The sequence below is a fragment of the Homarus americanus genome, unplaced genomic scaffold, assembly GCF_018991925.1.
Source record: "Homarus americanus isolate GMGI-L3 unplaced genomic scaffold, GMGI_Hamer_2.0 scaffold74, whole genome shotgun sequence".
NCBI classification, from domain to species: domain Eukaryota; kingdom Metazoa; phylum Arthropoda; class Malacostraca; order Decapoda; family Nephropidae; genus Homarus; species Homarus americanus.
Genome location: NW_024716951.1, coordinates 5,570,937 through 5,594,283, shown reverse-complemented (window position 1 = coordinate 5,594,283; position 23,347 = coordinate 5,570,937). Strand labels below are relative to the sequence as shown.

Below are 23,347 nucleotides of genomic sequence, written 5' to 3'. Positions count from 1 at the left end.
CCGAGGCACGTAGAGGAGTCCGTATTGTTCCATGCTGCTGAACCTTCACAGTATCTTGCATGTGCAATGGACGATCAAGGTTCTTCTACACTTACTAAGCTAATTCTTAATAATTTTGTAAGTATGAATTTTCATCAGGTATTATTTTTTATACAAATGTGTTTCATCTGTAGACCGAATTCTCAGAAGACCAGTCTGGAGAAAGGAGTTTCATTAAGTGTGTCCACCTTTGGTTGAAGTATCCATTACAGTACTTAGATCATTCATAACTTAGACTCAGTATACTACTGACTCTCTGGCTAAGTGATCTTCATTTTTCGTTCCCACCAGTAACTGTTGGGAGTTTGTTCATATTAGGTAACAGGCAGTGTTCGGTAACCCTGCCGTGCCCAGACTAGGGACAAACAAGTGAGTTTTTATCTTTACAAATTTTTCATGTTCATCTACCCGGCACTTGCCAGGCAGACAAGCTAATCTTTTGAGAGGAAAATACCAAGGTGGGAATTTGTCGAGTGCTTCATCACCCCACCTCACTGTACATGTTTAACCAGGGAGGTCTTTCAACAAGCCGCTTGTCAGCACCTGCCTCTCAGTCATTCCATGTCAAGTTGTTAAATTTTTAAAAGAAACCTCTCCCCTCGTGTTGGTGGTGTGTGATATCACAAAGAAATGTCCCGGGTTCACGTTATCCATCTCTTTCAGGATTTTGAATGTTTCAATGACATCTGCCCTATTGTGCCTTGCCTGAAGGGTACATAAGAAAATAAGGAGTCTGCAATAGGCCGGTTGGCTTGTGCATGGCACAGGCATGGTAGTAGTCCTAAGGCCCTTAGTCTGTTTGGCAGGTGCTACCTCTGCCTCCCTATACACCCTGCAGGTGTGAGGTGAGGTGACAGGAGTTATGACTTCATTTGACAAGTGTTACTACCACTGACACTAAATTATAGGGAAGTAGGGGGTCGTGTTAGTTAGAGTAGTTTATCACAGGAGTTATAACATCACATGACAAAGGTTACTGTCAATGACACCATTTAGACAGATACAAGTGATCTGTGAGTTGATACACACAATAGCCTTGAATGTTTTATGATGTTTATCACATTTATCCTATAAAAAAATCTGGGCAAGTAAATTTTGGTAATAGTGGAGCAGACGGCTAACACTAAAAGGAGTTGCTTGATTTCGTTTATTCTTTTCCATGAATATTTATGGAGATATGACCCACTATCACTTGCAACAACAATGGATGCACCAAGTGAGCAGGGCTTTGAAGATGAGGGAAATTGTGAGGTTAAAACATACACACACAAAAAACCACCCATCGCAAACCTTTGACAACCAGACCTAACCTTTCCTAATGTGCAATAAGTCCCAAATTTACAAAAATTTACCTTATTTGACCAATTATAAGAAATTTGTGGAATTTTTTTATTAATGAAACATCATCAATGTACAACAAATGGGACTCTTAACATATTTTATGCCAAGGTAAAGTGGATTCTTAACGAGCTCTGGAATATTGGTGTGAGAGGTGTGCATAATCTGCAAATACGGTACCAATACAGTATATGTAAAATCCTGTGCATGAAACACTCTTGCTTGAGTTATGGTGCTGATAATGGAAAGGGCTTATGGTATGTTGTGAATAAGATAATATTTGGTAATTATTACTTATGTTGATAATGAAAAGAATAGCTTGTATGTATGACAAGGTTCTTATTTTTGTATTATATCCACAGATAGTACAGAAAAGACCTCTGGCACGACAAGGAAAGGATCATGTGATCAAGAAGCTCATAAGGCAGGCCAAGAAGTTACGTGAAAAGAAGACTGAAGATGATAAACAAAAAGAGAAATTTCAGCATAAGGCTGAGAGGCTTGTAGAAGAAGTAATGGCCCTTAAGGTAAATACTGTAGTACTACACGAGCCACCTTACTGGACTGTGGGAAATAACTAACAGGATGTGCAGGCAGCGAGGGTTTCATAATTATTGATATTATTTATATTTTCAGCCCATGCGTCCTGATGATGTGATAAAGTTTGTCCTCTTGAATAAGAAGTCATTTTCTTCAGTCTGCAAAAATGTAAGTTAAATATATTATATAGTACTTCATGCATTTTATAATTTTTTGGTAGTAGTACAATAACATACAGTAATTCATGTTACAGCATTTAATGGGTGTGAGCTAAGATAAAAATCCCTAACAGTGGCATACAAGTGACTTTCAATAATTTATTTGGCTAATACCAGATGATTTTATTCAGCTCAGAGGTGACCCCATACACAAGGGTTAAGTACTGGATAATGAAAACTTAATTGATATCTGTATTTACCACTTGCTTGTACAAGTTTATGTTTCATTAAGCAATGTATACTTTGAAAAATTATAATTTTATAGATAGACTTCAGGAACCTTTCCTGCAAATATGAGAACTTCCTGCATAAACCTTCAAGTACTAGTTTAAAGGTGTTCCAAAGCCCCTCCACTCAGCCTGCACCATGTCACACACAGCGAAGAAAAGGTGTTTGGTTCATCTTAAGCTAACTGACTCAAAGCCTGGCTAAGGCTTACACTAATTACGCCATGGGTTGGGCACCCCCATTTTTTCCTCCCCTCTAGCTTAGTTTTATCGCCCCCCAGGCCCCGTTGTGGGTCGATGACCTGTGCCCAGGTGGCTATTCCCCGTAAAAAAAAAATGCTTTAGTATATTACTTTTGTTTATTTTATTGTAAGCTATGATTCTACTACAAGCATTTGCTGCAGCTCAGGATGTGCTAAGTACGTACTATATTCTAGTGTGTGAATGTGCGCTGTAGCTGCACTCTTGAAGTTCCTTATTTACTTATTTCTCCAGCAATAAAACAGCAAAGTATTGACTCAAGACTCTTAGTGACACTCGCTGGCACAGTCATTATGAAGCAGCGCGAGCTGTTGGCAGAAGTTGTCAACAGTTCTGTAATTTGCTTTGTGATATGGGTGAAGACACATCTCAGGCTTTTTTTTTTCACATTGTCAGAGATTAAGGTCACTATTGCTAACAAACTGCTGAGGGGTCTGTTTTGCCTTTTGCATGCTTTTTTGAATTCATGAAATAAGGCTGGAACAGTTTTGAGAATACAGCGGGTATTAACCAAATCATATTTTACTGTATTCTCTGAAAATATCTTCCCTACAGCCAAAAGCAAAGATGGAGGAAAGAGCTCTGTGTCGTCTTGCAGAGCATAAAGGTATTAGCACTGCCATCAGTAAATTACGTGAGCAGTATCCAAACTGGAATGAAGAGGTTCCACTTATTATAAAGGTTAGTAATATATAATAAAGAAAATTTATATAATCTTTAGCAGTTTACAAATTCAGTTCTAGGTGGTAAAAACTAGAGAATATTTATTTTTCCTGTGATTGGGGTCAAAAACTCCAATACAATAGTGTATATTCAATGATTAGACTATACTGGAGTCTCAAAAGAAGTCATCCTATTAAGAAATTACCCTAAAAAAGAAGTTGTGAGTTTTTGTGTGAGAATAACGAGATGTTTATATCTATTCATTTATTAACATGTAAATTACAAAGCATTCTAAACTGATCGACCACCTTAGATCTCCGTCACCCTCTGCACAACACGGTCATTCTGTTCCTGCTCTTACCTTGAGGGCAGCTAAATGTTTTCTTTGTAATGTTAGTCTTTTATATAGGGTGTTACATGGCCTAAAGACTGAGATACTTAAGTGGACTTTTAGGGTTTCCTGGTTTAATGACTGAAGTTTTTAGTTAATTAGGTGATTGGTTATTAAGAGGTAATCGTGGATTGTCTTGGCATGTACTGGGTATTCTCGGGAAAGTTCTGAGTCAAATGTTTACGCCAGGTATCCCACCTTGGGGGTACCATATCTGGATATGTATTACATTATGTTCTGTCAGTTTACTCTTTGCTCTTTTCTATTCATTCTGGAATACACTGGAATCCATCAGAGAATGTGATAATCAACTAATCCAAACTGGATCATTCATTGAGAATGAATGTATCACTTAATCCTGTTATAATTCAGTTGCACTTAATGGTTTAAAAAAATTTATTGTCATAACATCTTGCAACATGAAATTTATGGTTTTATTAGTTCCTTTTTAAACATTTATTGTACATTGGTTTGTTCTAATCATGTACACTCATGCGCCATAGTTTCGATGCACACTCTACCCCTACTCCTGGCTCGAGGGAAGTCGTAATCAGGGCTGCAAACCGAACGGTCCCTCTTGTATAGTGATGGTAAATAAAGTGTTGTGAAGTCACTAAAAAAACCTGTATCGTGCATATATTCTCTCAAATATTACATCATGAACTGCTATTCGTACAATTCAGCGAAGCTTCGAGCTACCACATTGCACCACTGAAACAATGGGTGGAGGGAAGTGAGGTGGGGGGGGTAACGTTCGGTATAAAGCCAAGGCTACGACTTCCATCGAGTCAGGAGTAGGGGTAGAGTGTGCATCGAAACTATGGCACGTGAGTGTATAGTAGTCACTTATAAAAGGAATTTAGGAGAATAGTTTTTGCTTTCAGTTGAGCAGCTGGTGTCTGCTCTGAGTACAACTGAGGTAGGCAGCAGCTGGTGTCTGCTCTGAGTACAACTGAGGTAGGCAGCAACTGTTGTCTGTCCTGAGTACAACTGGGGTAGGCAGCAGTTGGTGTAAAGAAAGCAAAAAAAAAAAAAAGAAAAACAAGAAGTATTTGAAAGAATTTATTGTTGTTTACACTGTATGTAATCAGGGCTCTGTTGCAAACATTTGTCTTAGAAAACAAACTATCAAGGAAAAAGAATAGGTCATTGGGTAATATTTTTTAAGCATCATATTTGTCATCTTATGTCCTTCTGTGGGAAAGGTTCATGCATAATCTTCCTTAAAATTTTTTTTGCTAAGGCACTCATCTGTACAGCTCACTACTATTCATTCAGCAGTACTTCACAGGTTGGTTTGGATCAGATTGTCTCTAACATACCCACATTTGTTTTTATACCTTTCAGGGCCTGGGTATTCTTCATCGAGAAAAGAAGCTTAAGAAACTAAAGATGAAGGGCCAGTTGGAGAGATATCTGGAGAAAGAGCGGCAAAGTCTCCAACGTCTGCAAGAACTGACGGACATTGATATTGACCCACGAATCCTCCAGGGAGTAGATCCTGCAGGCAAGACGGGGGGAAAGAAGAAGGCCAGCAGCAGAAGTAGGAAGAGGAAGAGAGAGATGAACTTGAATCTTAAGTCAGAAGATGAAGGAGTGATAAAAAGAAAGGGAGTGACAAAAACAAACAAGATACAAAAGACAAATCAAGGGAAGAAGAAGGATATAAGAGACAGTAGGAGTGATCTAGGGGAGAGCATGGGTGACATGGAAGATGGAACTGGAGACAATGATGAAAGTGTAAGTGTAGAAATGAAAAGGCAAATTAGAACAGAAAGTACTCTGGACGACAGTGATCAGTGTAACGAGGAAGAAAGCGATGACGAGGAGAAAGAGCCAGCATTGGGTGGAGATAGTAGTGGTGGTGAGGATGAAACTTCAGATTTTGTCGTTGGTGCATCAGGGAAGAAGCTTAAAGAAGAGAAGGGTAATGATTCTGACAGTAATGAAGAAAGCATCAGTGAAGGAGAAGAATCTGAACACGCCAACTCTGATAGCGATTGTAGTGAAGAAGAGATGCGGAAAGTGTCAATGAAGAAGAAACTTATAAATGCAAAATATCCTACTGTTAAAAAGATTCCCAAAACCTCAGGGACTGCAGAAGTGAAGCGGTTGGACCTAACAAACATGACAGGAACAATTGATAAAAAGATTCAGAAACCCTCAAGGACTTCAGAAGTGAAGCAGTTGGATCTAACAAACATGACAGGAACAATTGATAAAAAGACTCAGAAACCCTCAAGGACTTCAGAAGTGAAGCAGTTGGATCTAACAAATATTAATGGAATAATTGAAGGAAGTGAAGCTCAAGCCATGTCTGATTCTGAGGATGAGGAGAACTTATTTAGCAAGACAAAACCCAAGAATGTGAAAAAAAAGAAAAGAAGTGATTTCTTCCTTGGATCGGGAAGAGGTGGTGATGGTGGAGAATCAGCTGAAGGAGATTGGGGATCAGAAGGGGAAGGTGATGAGGAGTCTGAGGACAGTGGCATCATAGACACCAGCAAATTCTTCAAGAAAAATTTATTCAGGAAAGACGATGGTACGAGAGACACTGAGAGGGGACGAGGTGGAAGTAGAGGATGGGGGAGCGACAGAAGTAGAAGAGGAGGCTTTGGAGATAAAAGAGGAAGCTTTGGAGATAAGAGAGGAGGCTTTGGAGATAAAAGAGGAGGCTTTGGAGACAGAAGTGAAGACTCAGAATACAGAAGAGGGGGCTTTAGAGACAAAAGAGGAGGCTTTGGAGACAGAAGTGGAGGCTTTGGAGTTAAAAGAGGAGGCTTTGGAGACAGAAGAGGAGGATTTGGAGATAAAAGAGGAAGCTTTGGAGACAGAAGAGGAGGCTTTAGAGACAGAAGTGAAGACTCAGAAGACAGAAAAGGAGGTCCAGGGGACAAAGGTGAAGACTCGGGAGACAGTAGAGGAGGTCATGGAGACAGAAGAGGAGGTCGTGGTGACAGAAGAGGAAGCTTTGGAGACCGAAGAGGAGGTCGTGGAGGCTCATTTACACAGTTCCCATGGAAAGGGTATGTTTAGTGTTAAGCTGAAACTATACAACAGTATTAGTATTTCATTTGGACATAAAAGTAATCATTTTACTTCTCATATTCCTGCAATGCAACATAACCCGCCATTAATTTGTATGGGTATGATCATTTGGTGGTACCTGGATACCTTTCAAAACTAAGTCACTATGATGTATTTTTTGGAGTCGAAATATTTATCACAATTGGGTTTTACGTCCAACTCTTTTCACACATTAATGCAGCATTGTAGCATTACTATGTTTACAGTCCATTACCAGATTTTATGAACATGGTATTCTAATGGTACCTAGTTCCTTCTTTTCAGTCTAAGTAACTGACATATATTCAAGGAATGTAGAGTATTTCATGCTGAATCTTTTTGTCCAACTATGGTTCTGCAATACTGTTATGCACTGCTCACCAATTTTTGCTTTAAGTAACAGCTATGGGTCACTTAATAACCTCCCTGAAAGAATGCCCATAGTGAAACTAAGTGGGATTAGAGAGATGCATCCAACCACACCAGTGACTATAATAAATGACTTCTAATTTTCAAGAATATAGGTGGTAAATGAAACAAATCATGGGAATCTTCGTTTTTTCTTGCTATTCTTAGTTGCTATAATACATATAAGAGTGAAGTACCTGTACAGTATACACAACTTTTTTAACAAACAAAAAGGTGGGGCCACTGAGCCAGAAAAAAAAACATGAGCACAAGGTAGACTGTACAGTACTGTACTGAGTAAAGTACAGGTAATATGTCATTAATTTGTTTTAACATTTATCATGAGTTTTATGAATGTACATTACTTTATCTGTTATTCTCTCCAACTACTGTATTTTACTGTTTATTTGTAATAATTATTTTTATTTTTTCTCGGTGATTCCAGTAATCCTAACATGATTCCTCTGGCAAGCAAAGATGATGGTCCTGCAGCACCATTGACAGGTGAGAAAACATCTACTATTGGCATCTGTTTCCAGGATTTTTGTATCTATAACCTCAGTCAGTCCAAGGATAATTGTGGGTAACAAAGTACTGTACAGTACTGTCTTCAGACAGGAAGAAACTCGATGAACCTCATGTTCATAGGGTATATTTCTTGTATATTTTATGAGTCAGACTTTTGTATGTAAGGTTTATCTTTATGTTGTGGAAATAAAGGGATTGGAAATATTCAACAAAATATAAGCTTCATGTTATATTTCTGTCAAACATTATTTTCTGTTTTCTGATTTTGTGAATGCAAAAGAACTTTGATTAATGTTTTTCACTTATTCTTTTTACACTGCTGAATTTGTTAATTGTTTTCTAAAATGTGTGAGGAACACTAACCAAATCAATAATTTTTTTCCCTTTACTTTAGGTGGAACATCGTCAACAGACAACATGCAGAATATCCACCCATCGTGGCAGGCTAAATTACGTCAGTCATCTTCCATCACCCAGTTCCAGGGGGGACATATTGTTTTCAATGAAGATGATTAAATCCATAAATTTCCTCCTAATGGTAAATAGTTTCAAGTTGTTATTGTAACTGATATGTTTGTTAGAATTTTGTGAACACGGGAGATATTCCCTAGATAGCTATGACATACAGTACAGTATTTTGCAGGTTTATAAGCTACTTTGCCAAGGTGTATTTATAGAAAAACTTGTACAGTATATTACTGTATATATAAATAATTAAAGTAGCTTTGTGAAATCATTTTATTATTAAAAGCATCGGTTGGCAGTATCTTTTGGTATTAAAATTTTTCTAAACAATATAATTTTACCAAAATAGCAAGGATTTTTATCATACTGTACTTATTACTATATGTACAGGTATATTACATATGAGATTGTATATCCAGCACTGTTGGTTCAATTGGACACAACAGTAACATGCCTAATAATTTACAAAGATGGTTTTACAATGAGTCATGACCTCATACATTAAAAATACTTCACATATGAACTGGAGTCATCAAGTAAAATTTGCATCTCCATTCATTACACATTTTCACGCACAAGCTGTTCTCACTACACAATCACAGAAATATTGGTGCTAACACCCTTAATGTATCCATAGACTCCAGGCTTCTAATAAAGTTTATTTGTGTATCTAAGAACACAAATGTGAAGCAAATGTACAGGGAGATTTAGGTGACAGCTACCTCCATTGGCTGGTAGTGTTAATGACATGCATTTTCTGATAGAGAAATCAACCGATTTTGCTAATCTTTCAAACTATCATAATGTGTACAATGTACCTGAACAATAATTTTGACTAATGTGCCTACAACTGGTAGTCACAACTCTGTTCTGCCCTGTTAAACCACACATACACTTGTCATTGTCATCTCTCATAGACTCTTATCCACATCACTGCCATTACTCACTCCTGTGCATCAGTTGCACCCAAAGATCAAGGAGGAACAAATTATGTTAAAAAAAATAATAGAAAGTTTAATGCACACACAAAACAGCTGCAAGCATGTACAATACTGTACAGTTCCCCATCCTCCCTTAGATATAGTATAACAAGGTTATTGCTTTCCTCTCCACAAGAGAGATTGGCACATCAGAAAGTTTATATGAAGTTGAGTTTTCATCAGTACTTGGGAACCAATATTGTGTCTTTAATGGGGAATGATTTGTGTTGTTTTACAACAGTCCTTTCTTAACTCGAGTACAAACTACACTAATAGATATCATATCATTTTACCCATGCCTTTCTTTTTTCTGTACAGTATATTAGTGTCTTCCCTTTGCACCTCCTTCCTTACAAATAGTCATCATAGACATTTACCCCCAGTGTTATCTTTTACTTTAGGGTTACAAGTAGTCAGAAATATATAATGGGACCGACTGTGTCTTTCCTAACAGATACCAGCTCATGTTTTTTGTATTATTGTACTGTATATTGAATCATGGGATAAAACAGACTGAAGGACCACCAGCTAAAATAACCAGGTCTTGTCAGGCGTCTTCTTTAAAACTGTGTGTGTGATGTGTTTACTGTGTTGTCCCATCTGTAGTACTGGGAAGAATTTCATACAGCCTGTTGTGTGAAGATAATTTTACATTTTATTACAATATGATTGATTATTAACATACAAAACTTATGTAAAGTAAGGCCTGTTTCTAAGTATAGCACCAGATAAAGAAAAGTTAAAAAAAAAATTCGTATCTCTGAACAGCACAGTACTAATTAGTTAAGAACTATAAATTCAAGGAATAACATTCAATTAGTCTTTCAAAATTCCAACAGTCTATAAAAATAACAAATCATTCACCTGTGACTACATTCCTAATGAGACTACTTTGGAGAACAGATCCCTGACTTGATCAATAACATCAAGGTGTAGAATGATTACTGTAGATTACTAAATGGCCAGTGATTGACCCATCATTTACCATGAGTTCCAGCCACTTCCAGCAGCCTTAACAGCCATCACAAGTCTTGTGGTTGCTTAGTGGGTCATGCCAATATATCAGCAAAGTGCATGCCATTTCTCTTTTCAACATATATTAAATGCAGAAGAGAAAAAATCGAGCAATGAGTTCATTGGCATCACGTGACATCTCAAGTCCAACCAATCAACTTTTATGTACAGTACTGAGAGATGCTAAGGTTCCCAAATGTTTGGCTGAGCTTGGTTGATGGATCAATGAAACAGGCTCCCAGTCTCAGACAGTTCAATTACTGAATGAGTTCTGTATTTAACCTAAGTAAGAATCATGAAAAGTTTCTAAATGTTAAATATCAAGTTCCTCTGATAAAGTTTTCAGCTTGGCATCGAGGCCGCCCTTTTCCATCTCTGGCTCGTGCTTTAGGATCTCTGAGGCTTCTTGCAGATGCTTCACAGCTTCTGTCATGTAGTCCTGGAAAATAAAAATGGTGTGATATTTTTTTATTTTCTAAAATTATACCTTTCAACAGGACCCTGTTCCCAGCTAAATGGGATAGCACAAGTGCACAATAAAATCCAATAAATGATGACTTCTACAAATTTTGAATGCTCTAGAAATCTTAATTTTGCTTATTAAAGAAAATTGTCAATGAGAGACTGATATCACCAAAGTCAATTGACACGGCCAGCAATGTGTAATACAGTACTGTTAATAGATGAATCAGCAGCTCTATGTATACAATACATTTTTCTGGGATGGATTCTCCCACACATGTCACAGGCTCCTCACCACAGCCTTGGCCTGTGTGTGCCACATACCTACTCCTCATTGATGATCAAGTCTTGGTCAAAAATAAAAATACCAGTTATTGCCTATCTATCACTGGCTGTAAAAACGATAAGCAAGTTTGACGTCATCAGTGATATGAGCAGCCCTTCAAATTGGAGAACAAAAGGCCAGTTTTAAAATTCATAAGATTCACTTTACACCAAAGACACCTGGATATAAAGATGAAAATGATCAATTCACCTGTAGTGGTACCTCATAGATGTACTCTCAAATGCTCTTTCAATACTCAAGTGATGTTGTGGTTATATAAGTGCATACTGTACCATTTGCAGTAGGTTACCCTTAAAGCAAGTTTTCCTTTTAATTCAGTGTCACCTAAATTATGGGCAAGATCATTTTACCTGTGTGCCCTCCTTAGTGATGACGTCATTAGACAGAAGCATCCTAGCCAGTGCCACAAGGGCAGCTTGTAGCTCAAACAGAAGTGTTCCACGGAAGAGACTCAAACCAGGGTCTATGGTGCCAGCCAACTCCAACAACTCCCGGCAATATTCAACTTTCTTCTCCAATTTCTGTCTTGTTATATCTGTAAATATAGTGTCATTCACATGTAATAAGAGATGTTTTGCCCAATGAATCTTGGTATATCACACAGCATAAAACTTAGCATATAAATTTAGAAATTTTTAACCAAAAATAAAATATTGGATGAAGTTCAAATTTCAGCTATTGGGAGTGAAGAAAGCAAAGAAAGAACTCATAAAAAAATTCTTCCTTAACTTATGGCCATCAAACATGAATTTGAGATAAAGGTGAATGATCTAAAATTCATATTACCTTACAAAGATGACTTACCTGAGGACTGAATCTGGGGCCACTCAAATGGATACAGTAAAAAAAATTGTAACGTGTGTTGGGAATTGTAGAGTGTAGAATGGATGTAAAGGGATTTGATGAGATGGTGAAAAGGAAGAGAGTCTCATAGTTAAGACTGACCATTAGGGACAGTGTAGATACAGCACACTGTATACTAAGTCTTTGGTACACAAGGAGGCAATGTGGCCGGTACTGCACTTGACTACATTCACTTCCCCCAAATTATAAACTTAAGATACTCATTGACAGCTGAGTGAACTGGGAGTGCCCGGGAATCAAACCACCAACCCCTGGAACAGGAAGCGAGCACTGTATCCACGCATCTGCCAAGCTCCGTGATGAGAAGGTAAGAATATGTAAAAAGGATGCATTAGAGGAGAGTAAAGAGAGTATTATCAGGTGCACTTAGTAGAGGAAGACTTTATTGTGGGAGGAAAGGATGAACTAATTAATATAAGGAGATTGTACAGGAAGGAAAAAAGGGTGATGTAGCCTCCTGAAGGCTCTTGAGTCACGGTCAATCCCCCAAGGGGGCAGCACCCTGGAGGAGTGAGGCATCGTAGATTAAAAAAATTAATAAATACAGGCCTCACAAACCTCTGTATCTGTATTCTGGGTGGTTGCCATAGAACTTGATGAGGGCATATTTGGCCTCAACAAAAAAGCGGTGTTTAGGATGTAAGGCTTTTTTATAAGTTTCCAAGAACTTCTCCAGTGGTTGCACTGAGACCTGATCCAGCCCACGCAGCTCCTTGTAGAGTATTTGGTCCCCCCAGAATACCTGTGTGGTTATTAGTATGGTTAGCTCTCTAAATCTCTGAAAACTTTTAACTTTGATTTGATTCAATAATAAGTCATTTACTATGGAAATGATAATGTGTACTTTTGTGAACTAAAGATTAATATTGTAGTTAACTCCTTCCTCCTGCAAATAAATAAATAAAATAAATATATAAACAGCAGTAGTTCATCCTGATTAGCTGTAATTTTCAAATAAATAATCCCGTAAACACTCTTCTAGGCAACAAATGAACAATAAATTAACTTAAGGTCCATCTTTCCCAGATACTGGTAAGGAGTGATGTAATAACAAATGTTATGAAAAAAAAATCTAATTTTAAAAGAACTGGAAGCATAAAATGAACATAAAACAAAAAAGGAAATATTACTAACTGTCTTGCCTAAAACAGTGTTGCTACATTTCTGGCAGGCCCAGTTGGCATCCATGTCAAGGGGTGCTGTAGACTGTACATGGCCACCACATTCACTGCACAGGAGGGTACTGAGGTGTGTTCCCAGTTCTGTTGGATCAGAACAGCGTCGACAAGAGCACAGGAAATGTTTTGCAACCTGTTAGGGAAGATGGTTTAAGACAAATAGTACAATATGCATAAAAGATATTGAATATTTGTATTATTATATTAAAAACATAATATCTAGATTATATATTTTTTATGAATACTATACAATGCCTTAAAGTACAGAATATTTTTTTTTGTTTCGTCTAGAAATATGAGCCTTTTGTACTTTAAGCTGTTTGCGTCTCTGTAAGGTATTCCAGAGAATGTTGGTGTAGGTGCTGGTGATCGGAGTGCCCTTGCGAATGACAACAGTTGCCCGTAACACCAGCATTAGGTCTTCATCAAAAGCATGCTTGGTATTGGGTATACAGTCATGTGCCATCATGGCTGCTTGTGGGTACAACCCTCGCACTCGCTGTCCATTATGTTTCAATTCAAAACTGTTGGTGAGCAGAATGCCACACATGCGGTATATCTCTGCACTATCTGCACCTTCGTACTTTATGTAGTTCCTGCGGGTAAATGAAATACTCGTGTTACAAGAATTAAAACAACACAAGTATGAAAAGGAAACACAAATGGATGGTTATAACCATATAAAACTGATACTGTGGGTGTTTTCAACAATCAAAGGTCATTAAATATTATACACTATATTTTTCCATTTCTGGGGTAAATCATTAAATTGCATAAGTGAGAGATCACTTTGAAAGAAATTTGGTTTACATATACAAACTGTACATACCATTCACAAAATGGATTAATGTACAAAATATAAATATATATATATATGCTCTTGAAGCATAGCTTTACTGTAGAGTTTAAAGATAAAGATTGGTCACTAGAAATCATACACAATCAAGAAATTCACTTGAGAAAATCAACGGAGTTTCTCTGAATGATGCCGTCCATCTCGCCGTTTTTGATGTTGTTAACATGGTCCTGTAGGTGGGTGATGGCCTCCCACTTCTTTGGGTCTGTTTCTTTGGTAAGAAGACAGCGCAGGGGCGTGATACATTCATAGGCTGGGTGCGGCGACTCAACATTGTCAATCTTGATCTTTGCTGTTGCTCCAGTCAATATAGGGCATTCATGCTGGTGATAGAGGGACACCTTGTCAATTTAGTATTCCTAGTACATACGACAGAAAATTTTAGTAAAAGAAATTGGAGAAAGGGAGACTTAGCAAAATTTAACAAACTGACAAAAGTTATAGGCATTGCAAGTACTGTACTGTACATGGTCCTGGAATCAGATACTATTGATCAATGTAAAGACAAGAAACACAGAGGAAGAGGAAATATGGAGAGACTGAAATTATTTTAATAACTCCAGGGAACTGGTGCATCTGAGCCAACCAACTGGTCAGGATCTGCCCCGCCACCCCACTGATCCTCACTGACAGCACTCCGCAAGATACATACAGTACTCACACTACCCGGTCTACCAAAGTGTCACGTTCCCCACTGTCTGCTGTATGATGTACAGTGACCCCTCATTTAACGAACACCTCAGTTAACGTAATTTCGATTAACGAACTGCCTTCCATAAGGATCTTCAATTCGGTTAACGAAAACAAATTCGGTTAACGAAGTTCTTACGAACCGACCTCAACATGTTTTCGCTTGCACTGACCGGGCAACCAGCTTTAGTATCAGTCTGCCAATACATTAATCGGTTCTAGGGCTTAAATTCCTTACTATTTTAGTAAATATCAAGAAGTTTATACTATTCAATAATTTTAAAAGTTTAATATTCAATTTTTTAGTCATTTTAACAATTATTGAACATAACTGAAGGTAAAGTGACTAGTTTAATGTGCGGCATCCAGCCTCTTAACACAGCAAACAGGAGTTAGTCTCTCTCTGTTTTCACTGGAGGTAACATCTTGCTTGAGACTCTCTTCAACTAAATGCTTTTTTTCTGTGTTTCCAAGCAAATTATTGGTCATTTTGAAATATATTTTACATATTGACAATATATAATGCAGTGCAGTGTTGATTTAAAGAAAATAATCTTGAATTACACCAAGAGAGCTAAAATTTTATGGGTGAAATGGCGCCATGGGATGACTTCTCTTCCACCCCAATGCCTTCTCTTCTTCCTTCTCCTCCACCCCCATTCTAAATCCCATCATCATCATCATCATCATCCAGGAGCCTTCTATACATACACACCTCAACTTTTCTACCATTTTTGTTGAATTTAGGAAATTTTCGGTGAGCTGGAACCAATTACCCAAAAACCCATTGAAACAATGGTTTCGGTTAACGAACTTTTCGGTTAATGAACGACCTTCTGGAACGGATTGAGTTCGTTAACGGAGGGGTCACTGTATATAAATCTAAATCATACTCAAGCGAAAGCCAAAAAAATTTCAAATGTTTGCACTATGTCCTACACAAAAAGTACATGAAGTCCCAGAATGGGTATATAAATATCATCCACTAAATGCATATGAAAGCCCCAAGAGAGTTAAAATGAGTTAAACATACATTTACTGGTAATGGTGATGCATTACACATGTGATGACACATTTCTAGCAGAAAACACCGGTTCACAGTACAGTTTTCTGTACTGAGGAATGCTTTCATTGCATATTAATCCTGGTTCTTACCACTGTTGAAGACTGGTTATTGTCAGCATTTTGATATCTTTAACTGCATGTGATTTTGTATTTCTACTGTTGTTCCCAAATTAATAGTGTGACATGTGGTGATATGATTTATTTAACATACAGTAAAAGTCCAAAAATCCGGATGCCAGGAATCCGGACCACCCGAGAATCCGGACTTTTCGAAAACTCAAACTTTTTAAATTTAGCGGGGGCTTTTGTGGGTTATGTGAATGAATGGAGTTGCTTTAAAAAATTAATTTACATAATTCCAATAATAAAAGTAATTGTAAATTATAGGTAGCTAATTTTGTTCGTTTTGTAATTAGCTTGAACTGAAATGTAAAATTTGAGGCACTATATACAGAACCAATAACTGTGGCACCACCTCTTTTCTTAGTAAGTAAAAAAAAACTACAGTAGTGGATAGAAGTCTTGAGGGTAGAGGTCTTTTGCTCAACTCACCTTATGATATTTTGAGATCTCACAAGAAGGTGCACAAACTGGGAAGTGACATTTAGGGCAAGTGTAGGTGCCTCTGATGCCCTTATGACAGCCAAGACAAACAGGTGGTGATCGCTGCTTTGGTCCTATCACAACAGGTGCCTCCTTCAGGATCACCTCCCCAGGACGTATGTCACGGGTCGCCACCATGTGCCTGTATACAGTATATCATATGTTTACAGGTAATCATCATCATGTACAGTATACTAAATCATCATCATCATGTACAGTATACTAAGTCATCATCATCATATACAGTATACTAAATCATAATATTAAAAACTTGTGGTTTCATTATATTTTCTGAAAACCTCCCAAGTTTTCAGTCAATGGAACAGTTCTAAATAATTTTGATATTCTTTACATTAACAAAATTTACCCTAGAAAATCTACAATGCCTGTAATTACAGTATTGAGAGACTAAGTGTGGCCAGATGATGTCAGAGTTACTGAAATGATTACTATAGACTGTACCAGGTGCAAAAGACATTAGCTTACAGCAACAGGATGGCCAAATAAATACAATTTCTCAAAGTTGAAATTTTTGGCAAGTTTTTATTCAGTAAGGAATCATTTAAATCATTTATTTTTATAGCTATCCAATATCTACCCAACTGGTTAAAGATTCTACACTGCATAGCCTCTGAAAATAATGTACTGTATAGTACTAATAAGATTTTTTCTGCTCTGAAAATAATACAGCTATACACAAGAGAATGTGCACATGTGAGAAGACACACAGGTTGGGTGATGAACAAGAAGATGAGCAACGAGCTTGCTGAGCCCCTGAAGATCCCGTTTTGTAAATGCCTGGATGAGCAAAAGGTCCCCAGTGATTGGAAAATGGCTTATGTGATTCCTATTTTCAAGAAGGGCAATCGTCACTCACGAATAATAGACCAGTGAGTCTGACCAACATAGTATGTAAAGTACTTGAGAGCATTATAAGAGATGCCATGGTGGAACATATACTACGAAACAACCATGTAAACTGTAAAGGATTGCCAACACAGTTTTATGCAGGGACACTCTTGTTTAACACAATTACTCAAGGTACTGGATGTTTGGACCCAAATTCTGGAACAGGGCAGCAATATCGACAATACTGTATATACATAGATTTTGCCCAGGCTGTCGACAGCATGCCCCATGAAAGGCTGAAAATTAAACTGGAAGGGTATGGGATTCAGGGAAGTGTCCTAGCGTGGATCAGGTACTTTCTGTATGATCGTAAGCAGTGTGTGGTGATTCATGGTACGAAATAGTCATGTGTACCCTTGACAAGCGGGATACCACAGGGCAGTGTACTGCGCCAGAAGCTATACACTCCTCCATACAAATGTTTGCGGACAATGCCAAGTTCTTTAGGGAGTACTGTAACCCCGTCTGGTCCACGAGATATGCTAGGGACTGTCAGTTGATTGAAAATGTCCGAAGGAGGGCCACCAGACTGGTACCTACACTTCGGCACTTCACCTACCCAGAGAGATTAGAGAGCCTGCAATTGCCTAGCTTATTCTACCGACGGGCAAGGGGGAACCTAATTGAGGTGTATAAACATATCAAAGGGCACTACTCAGTCCAGTGTCCAACCTGGAGCTCAGGGCCGGATTTACCAATAGGCCAAGTAGGCCATTGGCCTAGGGCCCACCGGTATCTGGGGGCCCACTGAAACTAATTTGTCGCGCAGCGTGCCAGCGTATAACCTTGTTTCAAGTGTACACCGAGTATTTCATTATAAAATATATTCACAACCATAAGGGCCCCTGTACAATAAGTATAGGCCTGCAGTGGTCTTCAACTGGTGGGCCATGGGGTGGTTCTCAGGTGGGCCACAGACTAGGCCCTATAGTTAAATGAAGAAAATAAGATAATAAAAAAATATATATATACAGGTATATACATTTTTTAAATGTCTGTGTCCCACCATCGATCTATCTATCTATTTATTTATTTATCTATCTATACACACATATATACTGGAGAGAGAGAGAGTAAAGTTCAAGAAACCTTCAGCGCCTTGACGTGTGAAGGACAGGATCGTTTCACGTTCAGTACGTGTCAGGGTTACCGTTGGTTTGCTGACAACTCGCTCAGCCAGTCAGTATCTTCTCAGCCTCAGCTCAGTGATATTATATATTGTGTACGCAGCACTCATTATTTACTATTGATATTTTACATGTTGCATTAAATGGACTTCAGTGTTATATTACGTGTGTTTTTGTGTCTATTTTTTGTGATATTGGTATCTCTTATAGACTTATATTATTTTTTTGCCTACAGATTATTGAAACATGCAAACATTTCTATAAATTTGGGGGCCCACTGATGAGTTTGGCCTGGGCCCCATAAAAGTAGGTAAATCCGGCCCTGCTGGAGCTGGTGGATTCCTGCCCCACAAGGAGTCACAGATCAATGTTGAAGAAGCCGCAAGTCCAGAAAACTCTGAGAGCGAACGTTTTCGGAGTGAGAATTAAGAACTCTTGGAACAACCTGCCAGTGTGTGTTGTGATGGCGCCGAGTGTGAGCTCTTTCAAGACCAGACTTGACTAGCACTGGAGCATTCAGGGGCCAGTGCATGCCCAGTACTTTCCAGCAGTGCGTAACAGAGATGTGACCAACCGCCCAAGCGGCTAACGAGCCGATCAGTGGTGAAGAGGATAAACGTACAGTAAAAGTGCTTAAGATCAATAAGGAATATAATTATACCGTACTGACCTTCCATAAATTGGGTGATTTTGGACAATGTAAGGTTTGCATCGACCTTTATGTGTCTTCCAATCTTGCTTCTGACACTCTCGGGAGCAGTAGAACACTGACCGACACGATGAACAAAACTGTTTGGCCGCCTTACTGCACACCTCACACACACCCTGAGAATCTGGCATCCTGAAACGCCGAGAGTACAGTACAGTTCAGTACACGAGCTTATACAGTATCAAAGAAACAGGGTCACCTGAAGATTACTTCCTCAGCTTACGTCACCTGAAGATTAATCACCCGAATGCTAATCTATCCTAACCCCCCAAAAAAAGTATTAGCGATTAATCAAGTGAAATAAGCTGGGGCTCATCTTCCGGTGATTCAGAGAATTCATTATCACATTAAAATTTTACAATAAAATTAATTGGAGTTAATATTTAATCTTGGTAAACAATGAACTAAAGAACATAGATATATTTATACTTTCAAAATCTTATCGTGTAACTAAGATTCAATGCACGTGTCCTCTCTTGTTCGATGGGAATAATTACTCATCAGCTGAAAGCTGTTGTCTAGTCACTTGTGTACTGACCTGCTTAGATCACGTTCTTAAAAACCTTTATTGTTGATGCCTAAAAAATACTTATGAATGACTGTAATGATCAATTACCCTGATGTAAAGAGACGAAGAATTGACAAAGGAAGAGCAGTAGATGAAAGTTGCAGCAACACCGACGAAGAGATAAAGGATCTCAGGGAAGGTGAATATGGTTATATAACTTAGTAGTTATTTATAATTCCAATACAATCGTTTCAGTTATACTCATGTTTTTTTATGCTTCACCGTTTCAGTTTTGTTCAATCACTGTGAATTTATATGTTGTCATTCGTGTTAAATACTGTACTATTTATTTTTTTCTTAGATGAAGTTAAATAATACAAATATTACGTAGAGTCTACTCAGTTTGTAATTTAAGTAAAAATAAATAGTATTAATTATGAACCAGCTACCTGTATTTAATCGCTTCTGCTGCACTTATTCCACTTATTAAATAATATACAGCACATAAGGTTCACACGTTGCTTAGCTTCTTCATGTAGATAATTGGAATTACAGATCAGTCTGAGACTTTTGAGTACTGAACACATCAACATATTCTGAATTCGGCAAAACAGTACTTATCAGGATTTGGTTACTTATCTCCATCTGCCCGTTCGTTTCTCAATCTGTCCGGACATTTTAGCAACATTGTAAGTCTCCGTCCGTCCGTTTTTCCATCCATGTGTCAAACATTTCCGCCCGCCAGTTAAATGTCTGTATATCAAGTGAGTAACCGCAAATTATTTCGCTAGAATAATTTACTTAAAACGGAAGTAACCATCTTAATCCACCAAAATTATCCCTCTAGTGTTGTGGAAACTAGCATGGCTTTTCTGCAGTCAGATGTCTCAACATGTCAGAATTGAATTTATAAAAAATAAAAATAATAATTATGGTCAAAGTTTAAGTGTATTCGTGCTCCTTGTACTAAAATACTTACGTTTTTGAAGTACTGAAGAGTAACTACACCCACCTCCAGTATTTTGGGTGCGTCACATGAATTCACAATGAGGTCAGAGCAATAGTCTTTCAAAATTCTACCCCTGACGTTTCTAAACCTCTGTTACTTTTCACCAGATTTACAAATTTAGAGGAATAATATCAACCGCAGGGTTCAAAATCCCGGTGCAGACACACGCCGCAGCAACCAAAATAGTAATGCCCGAGTCTGGGAGACGTGACCGGCCTGCACGTGAGCCTGCGCGCGCACCCTCCTGTTTACTGCTGCTCATCTTGCCAACGTTGTGGTCTTGAAGAACGTAGTAGTCGGTTCTCGAATGTGGTAGAGATGTGAAATAGTTAACAATGCACAGTTTATTTACCGAATATTTCCCACTCACGTTGTTATAGAAGACGAAATTTTACTTGTCAGCATCTGTTAACTATCTGGGCAAACCTAGATAAGTTACAGTGAGCGAACTCTTGACTGTAACTTTTTACCTGTACCCAGCTCGTGCTTATTATATTGACAGGTATGATTGACTTTGTTTATGAACGTTATTAATTTATATTAAGTTTTTGCACGAAAGTCAATAGAGGTATTTAAATAGCATTAACTGTTTCGTCCTTTGAGCAAGTTGTCTATCAGTTGATGGACAATAATGTATATTATGTTTGATAAAACTCCATCTAGTTTTCTTTATAGTGGATATGACAATGATACAGTAAACTTGATAAATGTCCAGTTTAGCAAAAGTATTTCATATTATTTTTCGTCTTGATAATTCATAATTCTTAGAATGTTAAAAGTGCAGTTGCAAGAGACGACAAAGATTAACTATGGCTTCTGTAGTTGTCAAAAACCTGGGTTAGACAATGGGAAATTTATATAGACAGTCATGGACTTACGAATGCTCGTTAGAGCGGATGTCGTAATTGCGACTTGTTCACAGATGTTATCAGCTGTGTTTCCCGCTATTCATTTGACCACCGGCATGTCGTGCACACTCGTCTATACTGACAGGTAAAACAAACCTAGCAAACCCAGTCTAACGTATCTAAGCTTACCCAAGTTAACTGAGAACTATTCTTAGATCGTCACGTCAGCTTAGGTAAGTTAAATTACTTTGGATTGGTTCATGTCATCTTTGTATATAATGGATATTGAGAACAAACGTTATCTTTGGCGCCTCCAACAACAACATAATATCAAGCGCATCAGGGTCGGGAGGAACACTGAGGATTGGAGAACCCTTTAGAAGCTCTAAATTACAATTCTTAGGGTGGATTCCAACTATTCTCCGTGTAAGGAACAGGGTTTTATTTATAAAAATCTTCGTAAGTAGATAATTTAGATGCGTATTTACGATAAAGTATTACATCTACCTTTAGCTGTGACTGTTACGTCAGGTATGTTATTAAGCTCCCACTCGTATTATCGGCCGCACCTTAAACCAAGATGTGACGAGGTTATCTATGATTTTTAACATATTTAAGGTTCACTAGGGATTAAATACCCTAACTATCTGGGATTAGGTGAAATATGCTGAGGTGCCTAATCTTCACCTGAATCATTTTTAAACATAATTTATATTTCGTGGATCTCTAAAATATATATAAATATATAATATTTTTTAAATACTTAAACTATAAGCTCCTGCACTGGACAACGTTTCTTATAAACAAAGGGGATGTACAGTATATTATCGCTTAGTTTCCAGTACGAGAAAAAATAATAAATCGTTGAGGTGCCATAGAGTGACATGTTCAATAGGTTTCTTGTTATTACACAGGTGCAGAGTTTCCAGCCAATGAGTCACCCTGAGGTATGATTGGCGGAGCTGTAATACTGTACCACTGTCTGATGATACACAACAACTGTAGCTTGTGGAGACAGCGGGGAAAGTCCTGGTGGGAATGAGAGAACCAATCATATGAAAACCGCGGAAGCAAGTTAGCCTACTGCTGACAGGTAAATGCAATGATATATCTTGTCGTTTTCGTGCCAGAAATTCTGATAATCAGAATTCGGTGAGCAATGGAGCAATTAGCGCCGAAATGAAGACAAAATTACGATTACAATTATTCTGGCTGCGTTGCTGGCTGAATGTATCACAATTAATGGATATTACGCATGTGGAAAGTAACTACATGATGCTTGACTGTTTGCCAAATTGCCCCCATGTGCTCCTGGTGTAGCGTGAGTCCTTTTATTATTATTATTTACGTCCAGGGGGCAGCAGATTCAGTAGAGGACGCGGTCAGGTGCAACTTTGGGCTTAACAAGACAATTTAATTTAACATTCACATAATAAAACTTTTAATTCGTTTTTCTTATTTAATGACCTGTAAAGCCACCAGAGTAATAACCTCGTGTGATTATAACTAATTGAAAAGAGTTCAGAAGTTGAAGTGGTTCTAGAATAGACAGAGACCAGCATTTGTTGTCCTTGATGAGTGTCAACGAACACCCTCACAGTCGTCACCCGGCCACTCACATCTTCACACCCACTCACACGTCCATTCTCACCCTCACACACCCACTCTCACGCATATTCACGCCCTCACTCTCACACCCTCGCACACCCACACCCTCTACCGTGTACTGCCCTGATAACATGCTTAGATTTGGTCCACATTGTTTTGTCCTAACTGTTGATTCTCCTTACCCCTCCTCCTAGCCCCTAACTACTCATAAATTCGAAATGAAAGAAACCACATAATTGTAAGGTGGTGAAGCGCGGTAAGTGGTGTAGTGTAATGGGAAAGCTTGGTAAGTGAGCCACAAATAGCCTTCAGTACTGGCTGGTCGTGTGTGCCAGCCAGGTCTCGTCACTTCACACCAACACGCTCGGCCACACTTCTCTTACAGTAGTTTTACTCCACTAACATTACTGTTTACCGTATTTAGGTG

General features: G+C 38.2%; 2 protein-coding genes across 6 annotated transcripts; one reads left to right on the top strand and one right to left on the bottom strand.

The window, feature by feature from the left end:
* LOC121858712 (eukaryotic translation initiation factor 3 subunit A-like) lies at nucleotides 1–22,762 on the top strand. 4 transcript variants are annotated; one of them, XR_006087488.1, is made up of 9 exons: nucleotides 1–117; nucleotides 1,740–1,904; nucleotides 2,014–2,085; nucleotides 3,179–3,304; nucleotides 5,025–6,703; nucleotides 7,597–7,655; nucleotides 8,074–8,217; nucleotides 12,021–12,117; nucleotides 22,227–22,762. XR_006087488.1 is itself a non-coding variant. In XM_042355310.1 (8 exons), the coding sequence occupies exons 1-7, from the start codon at nucleotides 67–69 to the stop codon at nucleotides 8,193–8,195; spliced, it is 2,274 nt and encodes a 757-aa protein (XP_042211244.1). In that variant the 5' UTR covers nucleotides 1–66; the 3' UTR covers nucleotides 8,196–8,217; nucleotides 12,021–12,136. The 4 variants fall into 4 exon arrangements, 2 of the variants coding, with proteins under 2 accessions (XP_042211244.1, XP_042211243.1); XR_006087489.1 differs by lacking the exon at nucleotides 22,227–22,762 and adding an exon at nucleotides 18,474–18,628; XM_042355310.1 differs by lacking the exon at nucleotides 22,227–22,762 and having other exon boundaries at nucleotides 12,021–12,136.
* LOC121858713 (SET domain-containing protein SmydA-8-like) lies at nucleotides 9,146–20,665 on the bottom strand. Of its 2 annotated transcripts, none has more exons than XM_042355312.1 (9): nucleotides 20,468–20,665; nucleotides 18,909–19,079; nucleotides 16,152–16,344; nucleotides 13,944–14,167; nucleotides 13,299–13,584; nucleotides 12,945–13,121; nucleotides 12,369–12,552; nucleotides 11,297–11,481; nucleotides 9,146–10,577 (listed from the first exon to the last, which is right to left on the bottom strand). In XM_042355312.1, the coding sequence occupies exons 2-9, from the start codon at nucleotides 19,076–19,078 to the stop codon at nucleotides 10,452–10,454; spliced, it is 1,545 nt and encodes a 514-aa protein (XP_042211246.1). In that variant the 5' UTR covers nucleotide 19,079; nucleotides 20,468–20,665; the 3' UTR covers nucleotides 9,146–10,451. The 2 variants fall into 2 exon arrangements, with proteins under 2 accessions (XP_042211246.1, XP_042211245.1); XM_042355311.1 differs by having other exon boundaries at nucleotides 20,435–20,664.
* Nucleotides 22,763–23,347: the final 585 nt, after the last annotated feature.

What these genes read in the sequence shown, in the direction of transcription:
- LOC121858713 (XM_042355312.1), bottom strand. Translation starts at nt 19,078, where the DNA reads ATGCCAGATTCTCAGGGTGTGTGTGAGGTGTGCAGTAAGGCGGCCAAA. An exon ending in ACACTGTTTTAGGCAAGACA is followed by an intron (nt 12,553 to 12,944) that starts GTTAGTAATATT and finishes ATAACCACACAG; the next exon opens with GTATTCTGGGGGGACCAAAT. An exon ending in CCCAGAATACAGATACAGAG is followed by an intron (nt 11,482 to 12,368) that starts GTTTGTGAGGCC and finishes CTATATTTACAG; the next exon opens with ATATAACAAGACAGAAATTG.
- LOC121858712 (XM_042355310.1), top strand. Translation starts at nt 67, where the DNA reads ATGGACGATCAAGGTTCTTCTACACTTACTAAGCTAATTCTTAATAAT. An exon ending in AAGAAGTAATGGCCCTTAAG is followed by an intron (nt 1,905 to 2,013) that starts GTAAATACTGTA and finishes TTATATTTTCAG; the next exon opens with CCCATGCGTCCTGATGATGT. An exon ending in AGGTTCCACTTATTATAAAG is followed by an intron (nt 3,305 to 5,024) that starts GTTAGTAATATA and finishes TATACCTTTCAG; the next exon opens with GGCCTGGGTATTCTTCATCG.